This window comes from Macrosteles quadrilineatus, unplaced genomic scaffold (assembly GCF_028750875.1).
Source record: "Macrosteles quadrilineatus isolate MER2022 unplaced genomic scaffold, UCM_ALF_1.0 Scaffold_1__1_contigs__length_201487025, whole genome shotgun sequence".
Taxonomy (NCBI): Eukaryota; Metazoa; Arthropoda; class Insecta; order Hemiptera; family Cicadellidae; genus Macrosteles; species Macrosteles quadrilineatus.
Genome location: NW_026542594.1, coordinates 38,129,920 through 38,142,554, shown reverse-complemented (window position 1 = coordinate 38,142,554; position 12,635 = coordinate 38,129,920). Strand labels below are relative to the sequence as shown.

The window sequence follows — 12,635 nt, the reverse complement described above, 5'->3', positions numbered from 1 at the left end:
GTCATACCGACGATTGTGCCGTGACCGCGAATCATACCGACGATCACCCCGTGACCACGGAGTCATACCGACGATCGCAAAGTAACCGCGGAGTCATACCGATGATCACGCCGTGACAGCGGAGTTATACCGACGACCACGCTGTGACTGCGAGTCATTTTGACGTTCGCACCGTGGCTGCGAGTCATTTTGACCGTGAGTCACAAGTTTCTATACCTGTAAATTTTTACCCATTTTTCTGTTTCATAGATCAGTGCCACAAATTGTAAAAATTGATTTTGTTTGTCTTGTTTGGTAACTCAATAGGCCTACTTTCTTTTTATGCAGAGGAAAAAATCCCGTCCCGTCCCGTCCTGAACTAAAAATTCAATCCCGTTCATCCCTATTAAAAAGGGAGTACAATAAGGGACATGCCGATTCCGATTCTCGATACCTTCGATACCAGTGGTATCGAAGAATCGCCGATACTCGATACTTTGCTTCATTTTACTCAATACCGATTCTGAAAAGTGAGGTTAATTATGATGCTAAACTCAACCGACATTGAAGGTTGTAAAGAGTGGCACAACATAGTTTATTTGGAATACTCTGTTCGTAATAGTTTAATGATCCAAAAAAGGTTGCCATTGCATTTTACGAGTGCCATTGCACTTCACAACAAATGACGTATTGTGTTTAGTGATGGGAACAACTGATTGAAAACAACCGATTCAATCGATTGTTGGAAAAGAACTGACTAGTCGGTTTTTCTCCCAGATATGATTGAAACTAGTCACTTCATATTCCCGGTCCTACGGTGACTGGAACCAGTCAACCAATCGTTGGAATAACTGGAAACAGTCAAACGTCGGTGATTGAAACTAGTTGTAAGAACCATACTCACTGTTGTTGAGACTGACTGGTAAATGAAAACTTTTGTAGATAAACTATCGTACCGTAGGCCTACACAAATTGTGAACAGTGTTTAGGTATAATTAAAATAATGTAATTATGTGTATTTTTTTATGTCTTTAAAAATGTTTAATTTCCAAGTCACTGTTTTTTAAAGTCCTGTACTCATTATTTAGATGTAAATGACTTATTCAACATCTGCTTTAAAAACCATAACCAGGTAATAAACAAATAGAAATATTTGTTTTACTGAGTTTGTTAGGAATATTGTTGTTACTGGACTACTGAATAATTTATAACTTGTCCTGTATAAATTAAATGTTATAAAGTAATCTTATATATTTAAAAAATTTGGTTTTTCTTTTCCGAGTTCGTTAGCTTCTTCTACCCGACCGATTTTCATGATTGAGGTCTCGAATTGAAGGTATGCACGCACAGATTTGCCATCAAGCATCGGCATAAATGTATCTATAATCCCACTCGGCATATACGTAAACGAAATTTGCTCCCCAAGTATTTCTTATGGGAGTTATATTTGGTTTTACTTTGCCGAGTTCGTTTAGCTCTTCAACCAGACCGATTTTCATGATCAATGTCTCGAATTAAAGGTATGCACGTACAGATTTGCCATCAAGTATCGACATAAATGTATCTATAATCCCACTCGGTGTATATGTAAACGAACTTTGCTCCCCATGTATTTCTTAAGGGAGCTAAATTTGGTTTTTCTTTGCCAATTCGTTTGGCTCTTCTATCAGACCGATTTTCATGATTGAGATCTCGAATTGAAGGTATGCACGTACAGATTTGCCATCAAGCATTGGCATATATTTATCTATAATCCCACTCCGCTTATCCGTCAAAAAAATTTGCTCCCCATGTATTTCTTATGGGACTTAATTTTGGTTTATCTTTTCCGAGTGCCTTTGGTTCTTCTACCCAAACGATTTTAATGATTGAGGTCTTAAACTGAAGGCATACACGCAAAGATTTCACATCAAGCATCGGCCATCGAAGTAAATGCATCGGCATAAATTTACCTACTGTATTATTTGACCGAAAATCATAATTTGATTCATTTTTTAAGTCTTACTTCAATTTAAGATGTGTTTAACCAATTATAATTATACAATACAATATATTTTGGTCTAAGGACTTTCATTGAAATACCTGCATTCATTTAAGTTACTGTATTAGTCATTCAAATCGGACGAGTTTCAAGCAAACGCAAGGAGAAAACCCAACATAAACATTATTTTTCGTAAGATTTTTCTAGGACTAAAAATCAATACCTCCAGTATTGTTCATGTATGTTTTAGACTCAAAATAATCAGTATTTATAGGCTTTAAATTGAGCTACTGATCGTTTGAAACAGTAAGATATTGTATTACTTATCAAAAATCATAAATTTGATTAGTTCTTGGATATTATTATTTTAGTTTAACGCTGCGGTGCAGCATGGGTCCTCTAGTCTTATTTATTTTAAAAAAACTTGGTTTTTCTTTTCTGACTACGTTTGGCTCTTCTACCAAACCAATTTTTATGATTGAGGTCTCAAATTGAAGGTATACACGCACAGATTTGCCATCAAGCTTCGGCATATAATTATCTATAGTATCACTCGGTTAATACGTAAACGAAATTTGCTCCCCATGTATTTCTTATGGGAGTTAAATTTGGTTTCTCTTTGCCGAGTTCGTTTGGCTCGTCTACCAGACCGATTTTCATGATTGAGGTCTCAAATTTAAGTTATGCACGTACAGATCTGCCATCGAGCGTGGGCATATATTTATCTATAATCCCACTCGGTGTATACATAAACGAAATTTGCTCTCCATGTATTTCTTATGGAAGTTAAATTTGGTTTTTCTTTGCCAAGTTCGTTTGGCTCTTCTACCCGACCGATTTTCATGTTTGAGGTCTCCAATTGAAGGTATGCACATACAGATTTGCCATCAAGCGTGGGCATATATTTATCTATAATCCCACTCGGTGTATACATAAACGAAATTTGCTCCCCATGTATTTCTTATGGAAGTTAAATTTGGTTTATCTTTGCCGAGTTTGTTTGGCTCTTCTACCCGACCGATTTTCATGATTGAGGTCTCAAATTTAAGTTATGCACGTACAGATCTGCCATCGAGCGTGGCCATATATTTATCTATAATCCCACTCAGTGTAAACATAAACGATACTTGCTCCCCATGTATTTCTTATGGAAGTTAAATTTGGTTTTCTTTGCAGAGTTTTTTTGGCTCTTCTACCCGACCGATTTTTATGATTGAGGTCTCAAATTGAAGGCATGCACGCCAAGTTTTCTCATTAAGTATCGGCAAATATTTACCTACTGTATTACTCTACTAAAACACATAATTTGACTCATTTTCTAATTCTTACTTCAATTTAAGATGTACCTTCACCAGTTATAATTTTATAATCCTATATATTTTAGTCTAAGAACATTCAGTGAAATACTGGCTTTCATCTAAGCTATTATTTATTCAAATCGTACGAGTTTCAAGCAAACGCAAGGTGAAAAACCAACATAAAATGATTTTTAATAAGGTTTTTATTTAATTAAAAATAATAGCTCCAGTATTGGTAATGTTTTTCTATGTTTTTTTTTCTCATCAATTTGATTATTTCTCGGATATTATATTTGTTTTAACGCTGAAGAGCAGCACGGGTCCTATAGACTCAAAATAATCAGTAAATTATAGGCTTTAATTTGAGATATTGATCATTTGAATCAGTTAAGCTCAAGATACTGTATTACTCAATCAAAAATCATAAATTTAATTATTTCTCGGATATTATATTTTTTTTCAAGCCGCAGAGCAGCATGGGTCCTCTAGTACATATAAAATGTCAACACAAAAGACAAAAAACAATAAATCAACAACAAAGACTCAAACGTTTCCAGTAATAATGTGATAGATTTTTCCCTAGCAATGACTGAAACCATTGCTCTGATTGAACACCACCAGTTGTAGTGGAATTCACTCGGTTTTTCATTCAACTGAAAAAACCAGTCGATTGTTTTTTTTCCTGTTTGTTGTCCCATCACTAGTTGTGTTCAACTGACTAACAAGAACAGAACTCTAGTTGCCGCCATGTTGTCAGATTGAGTGCAATGTTGCCAGATGGTACAAGCGTTGAATATATAAATATAATACACATAAAGTTATTTAGTCAATGGTACTAATATAATTCACGTTTTCTAACTTGTGATAGGGTTTATGAACATTACATTAGCAGCTTAAGAGCTTGATAACTTACTGATCATCTATAAGTATAAAAGACGATGTTTGTATATTTGTTTGGCAGTGATAAACTCAGACACCGCTGAACCGATTGCCACAAAACTTGGTACATACGTGTAGAATTTCATGGAATAGGTTTATACACCATCAATTTCGTGATCCGTCCAATCGGCTCCGCCCCAGTGGCTCTGGAGTTTCCCATGTTAACCTTATGAGAAATGGAATTAATGAATCTTAACAGCTGTTTCAATTAAACAAGTTGGTTCTGTTCTATGATGTTCAATACCATTTAAGTTACAAGGATTACCAACAGGGTGCAGCACTATTATTTCTTTTACATTTATGACAACAGCTAATTTGCAACCAAAAGGTGAGTGAGCGTAGCGAACAAACTTCAACCTGGAGGCGAGTTAGCGTAGTGAACGAGCTAACCTGAAGGCAAGTGAGCGCAGCGAACGAGCTCCAACCTAAAGGTGAGTGAGCGTAGCGAACGAGCTCCAACCCAAAGGTGAGTGAGCGTAGCGAACGAACTTCAACCAGGACGTGATTGAGCCATGCGAACGAGATCATCTTGAAAATTAAGAAGTTAAACGGGGCAAAGCCCGCGGGTTACAGCTAGTAGTGTATAATATCATTGACTATAAACACACTTCATGAGAATATAATCAATGGTAGATCCTTTAACCCTCTAAATACCGCCCACCCAATATTGGGCGGGTTTTCTGATGCGTGCGAGTGTTGCCCACCCAAAATCGGGCGAGTTTGTAGGCGCTAAGTTTTGTTCGTTATTTTTATATATGTGTGATCAATGCCCCAGCTTACTTGTACTAACTGTTTAGCTAATACAGGGCTTCATGGTGACTATTGGAGACGGCCATTTAGCGATGTATTTTTATCGTTATATGTTGTTTCTCTCTGATTGAACTGAAACAGCTGTCGTAACTCCGAGTTTGCAAATGGCACATTAATTGTTTAACATATGATTAGGTTTTGTTGTTTTGTTTGCTGTGGATTATGATCTCTGTTACATCCTAAATGTCTATCTTTACCTATTGCTTATTTATTTTATAACTATTACCAGCTGGTAATGAAGGGACTAGCTTCAGAGAGGCCAACCCCCCCCAGTTTTTCGGTTATAGCTCCTGAACCGTAAGAGCACTAACGATGGGAGTTGAAGCACTAACCAGCACTAACGAAGCACTAACCGTTGGTACAGTTTTAAAAGTTAATGCTCACATATTACTACTGGGGGGGGGCTAACTTCCGTGAAGTTAGCCCCCCCACAGTTTTTCGGTTATAGCTCCTGAACCGTAAGAGCACTAACGATGGGAGTTGAAGCACTAACCAGCACTAACGAAGCACTAACCATTAATACTAGTTTAATTGTTAGTGCTTTAATGGGGGGGGGCCAACTTCCGTGAAGTTGGCCCCCCCCACAGTTTTTCGGTTATAGCTCCTGAACCGTAAGAGCACTAACGATGGGAGTTGAAGCACTAACCAGCACTAACGAAGCACTAACCGTTGGTACAGTTTTAAAAGTTAGTGCTCACATATTACTACTGGGGGGGGCTAACTTCCGTGAAGTTGGCTTCACGTCCCACAGTTGACTTCAAATCCCCCCACAGTTTTTCGGTTATAGCTCCTGAACCGTAAGAGCACTAACGATGGGAGTTGAAGCACTAACCAGCACTAACGAAGCACTAACCATTAATACTAGTTTAATTGTTAGTGCTTTTATGGGGGGGGCTAACTTCACGGACCTGTAGAATTCAATGTTGTTAGGCTGGTCACACAAATAGAAGCTTTTGATTTTTCAAAGCTAAAGGAACAGAACACTTGTCATTATCTAACCTAAAATGGTGGCGTCGTTGTGAGTTTTTGTCCGATAACAAAGGGGAAGTGTGGGTTTTATCCCTAATTTTACAGTGTAATGTTCGTTTTAGTTTATTATTTTGTATTAGGCGAAATATTTATGCATTATTTTGCATAAATATTTATACATGTGTGATCCAAAATAGGATAAAAAGTTAGTGAAGTTTTGTGGGCTATAACAGCTGATCAGTTGTTTTGTTTACATTTTTGCTTTTGTGAAAACCAAATATTCTATTACTTATCTTATTTAGTTATTATTATATAGAATGATATTATTGGCTTCAAAAAATGTATGGTTTTATCATATTGATTTATTAGTAGAGGTCATTTGTGGATCTATCAACGTGTTGTTGAAGAAATTTACGTTTTCCAATGTTTCCGTATTATTGCTAGTAAATCTATAAAAATAATTATTTTTGTGTATATTATGATTTGTCTATGTAGAGGAATAAATTCTGAACAAAATTCTTATTTTGAATTGTGCAATAAAAAATTGCGTTATATGTGACACGTGTTTGCTTTTGAAATAAAATTTTAAAAATTTATACATTTTCTTTTTTTTTACTTTTTTCTAAAAATTTACTTTTTTAAATTGGTTTATATTACCATTTTTAAATTCAACTGACTATTACGAACAAAATGAATATACGGTTCAATAGTTTATCTCTACATACTAATTTTATACAGATTTTTGAAGAACTCCCTTACAAATTCACCAAAATGAGCGTGCCACTCCACAAAGCACATACTGAAAATCGGTCTCGCCACTCCTAGGGTTAAAAGTCATGGAGTTTGTCACATAGCTAGAATGGAGATTGTTCTGTATGTAATTAGAACAAATTAAATGTATTCATCAAAGTACAGTTTTAACCAACTTTATTCAGCACAAATTAAAAACAAAGTGAAGAAGTAAACATTATAACCAGCTGGTAATAGTTATAAAATAAATAAGCAATAGGTAAAGATAGACATTTAGGATGTAACACTTCCCCTTCTTAAGTGAGCTTCATAAATTGAGTCTATCCACGGGTTTATGTGTCCTTTTTGAACGTCTCACTGTAATAGCGGGAGTTGGTGCCACTGGAACATCTGATAGGTTGTGATCGTTGGCCTCTGGAACATCTGGTATGTTGTGATCATTTGTTATGTGGTTTTCGGTTGGTATGTTGTGATCATTTGTTGCATGGTTTTCGGTTGGTTCCTCTCTGACTCCTCCAAAATGGACTCCTCCAAAATGTGTTGGTATGAATACTTGATTTTACTCATTCCTTAATGAAAACTCACACAAGTTTCGCCCTGAACGTCTAATTTGGTCTTGATGACGTCTGATTGTGCCACTGCTTGTGGATATTTCATAATTTCTTGGTCCTTCTTTTCTATTGATCTTTCCAAAACCCCATTTGTTGCAGGTCCCATAGAGGCGGTAAGCAACAGGGTCTTGAGTTTTAAATGATTTTTGCCTGTCAGAATATGATTTTGAGTCAAAATTTTGGTTCATTTTTTGTGACAAATCAGGATACAATAAGTCAAGTCTTGATCGAATTTGACGTCCAATGAAGAGATGTGAAGGAGACTGTCCTGTAGTACTATGTGGAGCTCTTCGATAGGCCATTAAATATCTCTGTAATTTCAACTCAATTGAGCCTTCCTCAAAGTGCATGGCTCTGATGGTATCTTTCAAGTCTTGTACATAGCGTTCTACTTGGCCATTAGTAGCAGGATGGTAAGGTGCTGATCTCTTGTGTCTAATTCCGTTTGATTTAAGAAATTTTTCAAACTCTAACGAAACAAATTGCCTTCCGTTGTCTGACACTAATATGTCAGGGATTCCAAAAGAGCCAAAGAATTTCCGCAAAGCCTCAATGGTTTTATGTGAATTTATAGTTGTAAGTGTTACAATCTCTGTAACAGTTGGCCCCCCCCACAGTTTTTCGGTTATAGCTCCTGAACCGTAAGAGCACTAACGATGGGAGTTGAAGCACTAACCAGCACTAACGAAGCACTAACCATTAATACTAGTTTAATTGTTAGTGCTTTTATGGGGGGGGCTAACTTCACGGACCTGAATTCTACTGTCCTTCGTCTACAAGAGCGTATATAAAACAACGTTTTTGTACTTTTCACATTGTATAGATATGCGATTTAGAAATCGACATTTTATGTCGATCCGCCACATGAACAATACGTAAAAATAGGCTATTTACAAAAATTGTTCATCAGCTGTTGGAATGTATTATGACGTTATACTTTATACAGAATAAAAGATTACTTCATGCTTGTTGCAGTGGTACCACTTGCTTTTATCAGAGACAAAAATAATGTCTGCTATTTATTTTTGAAATGACTCATCTTTTACGATTGCGCAACAAAACATGGCGTTCGCGAGTTTGCGCGTATTTTTCGTTTAAATGTAACTCATTATAAGATCGATATATTTATGTTATAAGGTTCATCTATTCTATATATATAATTCAGTTTTAAAAATCTTTGTACAACTAAATCTAGATTTCTACTGGACCGATTTTATTAATTAATGGGTCGTTGGAAAGCTTAATGCGTGTAGATTTGCAAATAATTATGAAAGTTTGTTTTTGTTATGATTTATGGTGAAAAATTAAAAAAAAAACATGTTTTCCATAAGAAATACACTGAAAACGGTGTTTTTCACACTTTTTATTTGAGTGCGACTTTTGGCTGCCTTTCTTGAGTGTTTCCAAGAAGTATATAGTATCAATTTGAAGGAAATTTTATTCTCTTTCAGAATATCACCTTCCACTTTGGTCGATTTCCTCACCATTTAAAAGTTATTTGCAAAAAAGCTAAGCAACCTCAGAATTTATAGTAATGAGAGAATACTGAGTCAGGGATATTTTTGTTAAACTTTGTACAACTAAATCTAGACTTCTACTCGACCGATTTTGTTAATTAATGGGTCATTGGAAAGCCCAACTCATGTAGATTTGCAAATAATTATGAAAGTATGATTTTATTAAATCTTTGTGGTAAATAATAAAAAATAACAAAAATACTAGGGATGGTCAAGTCTCGAAATTTCGGGAAATTTTAAATCTCGTTACACGAGACGAGATTTCTTTTTAGCCGAGATTTTTATCAAGACGAGAATAAAAATAAAAAAAAAATTTAAATTTAAAAACGCCTGCAGAAAGTCAATGCAATACCCGCAATAGAGGAGCGTGTTGTAGTTGCGTTTCCTTTGCGAAGGCGTTCTTATTTAATTAATTCTTTAAATGTAAATATTACTTTAATTATTTAAATAATATTACTTTAATAATGTTTTATTACTATAAAAAGTCAAAACAAGTAACTATATAAAAACTAATATTGCTTTTATTTTATGATTTATTTTATTTTAGGATAAGTTGAACTCTATCCTAACTGATATCACTATGTTTTCTAATCGTAGGCATTTTTAATAAGTTAGGCGTGATTAATTAAAAAATGTTATGCTGATGTTTTTTAATAAAATATTGTAAATATTCTTGCCTATTATCATTATTTTTGTATTTAAACAGTCATCTAACAATGTTACAAAATCAGGTAAAAATTTTGAACGTGTATTTCCCGTTGTGTATGAGAAGGGAAATCCCGTCTCGATCTCGTCTCAAAATTTTATGAGAAATAAAAAATCTCGCCTCGTCTCGTCTCGAACTAAAAATCCAATCTCGTCCATCCCTAAAAAATACATTAAAAACTGTTTTTTTCAAGTTTCTGTTTTCAAGTTTCTATTTGTAGCCAGCTTTTGGCTGTCTTTATTAAGCATTTTCAAGAAATGCATAGTAGTTATTTGTAGTAAATCTTATTCTCTTTCAGAATATCACGTCCACTTTGGTCGATTTACGCTCCATTTAAGAGTTATTGGCAATAATCTAAGTGATCTCTAAATTTATAGTGGTGAAAAAATACTGAATTTGATATATTTTTGTTAAACTTTGTACAACTAAATCTAGACTTCTACAGGACCGATTTTGTTACTTAATGGGTCGTTTGAAAGCCTCATTCGTGTAGATTTGCAAATAATTATGAAAGTTTGATTTTATTACATATTTGAGGTAAAACAATAAAAATAAACAATATTACTTTTAAAACACCTTTTTTTCCAAGTTTATATTTTTTTGTAGCCAACTTTAGGCTGTCTTTATTGAGTATTTTCCAGAAATACATAATAGTAATTTGTAAGAAATTTTATTCTCTTTCAGAATATCACCTTCCACTTTGGTCGATTTCCTCACCATTTCAAAGTTATTTGCAAAAACGTTAAGCAACCTCCAAATTTATAATGGTGAGAAAATACTGAACTAAAGATTTTGTTGTTAAACTTTGTACAATTAAATATACAGTTCTACTAAACCAATTTAATACTTAATAGGTCATTGGAAAGCCTAATTCGTGTAGATTTGCAAATAATTATGAAAGTTAGATTTTATAAAGATTTACTAGGTGAAACCTGTCAAATGACAGTTGCTATTGAGGTTGCAAACAAGACCGTTTGACTATAAATCGATGATAAATAACTCCGTTTTTAAAACAATTTGGGTTGTTCGTGATTTAGCAGTGTTCTTTAGGTACGTCCGATCTTAATAATCGATAATGCAAATGGAAGCTGGTATTTCACTGAAGGTTCTTAAGTCAAAACAAATAGAATAACGTAATTAGAATTGAGTAAATATATCTAAAACTAAATTCCATATCCAAGATATAATTAAATTTATGTTTTCTGATTGAGCGATACAGTATATCTTTAACTTAACTGATTAAAACTATCAATATCTCAAGTGAAAGCCTTTAAAGTATTTTAAGACCAAGACACATAAAATAACTTAAATAACTTAAATAAAATTTGAGTTAAGTATCATTGATTGCAGATAAGTACTAAAACGATTATAAATATTGTTGATTCGTGATTCAGCAGTGTGCTTTAGGTAGGATTATTAAGATCTTAATCTTAATAATCAATAGCTCAATTTGAAAGCTGGTATTTCACCAAAGGTTTTTAGACCAAAACATATAGGGTAATGTAATTAGAACTGCTGGAATACATCCAGCAGTACATCTTTATTTGAAGTAAAAAAAAAAAAATCAAATTTATATTTTTTCGTTTAGTAATACATTAGATAAATTAATGATGACGCTTGATGACAAATATGTGCTTGAATAGCTTTATTTTAAGACCAAAATTATGAAAATCGGGCTGGTAGAAAAGCCAAACGAACTCGAAAAAACCCAAATTTAACTCCCATAAGATATGTACTGTGCATTACTCGAAATATACGTCGAAATGAATGCCGATGATTGATGGCAAATCTGTGGTGCGTCCTTGCCTTTAGTTTAAGGCCAAAATTGCTGCTACAGTGAGGTTAATAAGGTGTGTTTTTTAGTAAAATATGAATAGCTTAGTCTGTATATATAAAATCCAATGTATGTTTGTTTGTTTGTTTGTCCTTTATGGACTCAAGAACCACTCAACAGATTGTAATGAAAATTTCAGGCATTGTTAAGCATTATTCAAAGATGGTATGTGTGAAGTTTGGTGCAGATCCGTCAAAAGGGCTCCACCCCAGTGGCTCTGGAGTTTCCCATGTTAACCTTATGAGTACTCATATTAATGAATATTAACAGCTGGTTCAACTAAACAATTTGATTCTCTGTGATGTTCAATAGCATTAAAAAGTTAATAGGTTTACCAACAGGGTGCAGCACTATTATTCTTTTAAATTTATGACAACAGCTAATTTGCAACCAAAAGGTCAGTGAGCGTAGCGAACGAACTTCAACCTGGAGGCGAGTTAGCGTAGCAAACGAGCTAACCTGAAGGCAAGTGAGCGCAGCGAACGAGCTCCAACCTAAATGTGAGTGAGCGTAGCAAACGAACTTCAACCAGGACGTGATTGAGCCATGCAAATGAGCTCATCTTGAAAATGAACGAGCATTTGACATAAAACCACATTAGGACAGGACGACGTCTGTCGGGCCAGCTAGTATGATATAAAAAAATGTGCCAAGTGTTACATAATAATTTTGACAGCAAATATTTTTGATCTTGGATCTTGGTGACAAGGTTAAAGCTTTCACTACAGCTAAATCTCATTCACCTTAGCTTACAAACATTGTAATGCTATTAGACCAATGCTTCAACAAACTATTCAATAGGTCTGCTGCTAGCCACTTGGATCACTTATTATAGTGTTAGTGTTTTCCTTTTCTATTCGATAAGCTCTTCAACATCACAATTCACAACAACTAGTTTTAAGATTGTCCATTTCGTTGTAGTATCTCATTTCAAGTAGAATGCATAGTTTTCGTCTGTTGGTAGCAGAAAATACAGTTTTATGATGATAAGAATAACATAGACACTTTTTAAGATGATGGGGTTCCTCACCAGTGGCAGTCTGCTGATGACATGTGCCAGGGGGTTGCTGACTCTTACCAGTCTCACACCCACCACACGGCCCTCCCAGTTCACAGGAGCACCCACCAACTGTAACATGAAAGGAATCATTTTAAGCAGGGATGTGTTGATTCTCAATATTCATTCTTGATACAGATCTCATTTTAAACTCCCAAAAGTTTGGTTTTTTCAACCCAATCTA

General features: G+C 34.7%; 1 protein-coding gene across 1 annotated transcript in view; it reads right to left on the bottom strand.

Moving 5' to 3' along the window:
- Positions 1-12,635, bottom strand: part of LOC128982767 (wolframin) — a 166,899-nt gene that overhangs the window by 5,194 nt on the left and 149,070 nt on the right. The window contains exon 13 of the mRNA XM_054401727.1: positions 12,425-12,523. Coding sequence (XP_054257702.1) covers positions 12,425-12,523 — 99 coding nt within the window. The remainder of the gene's footprint in view (positions 1-12,424; positions 12,524-12,635) is intronic.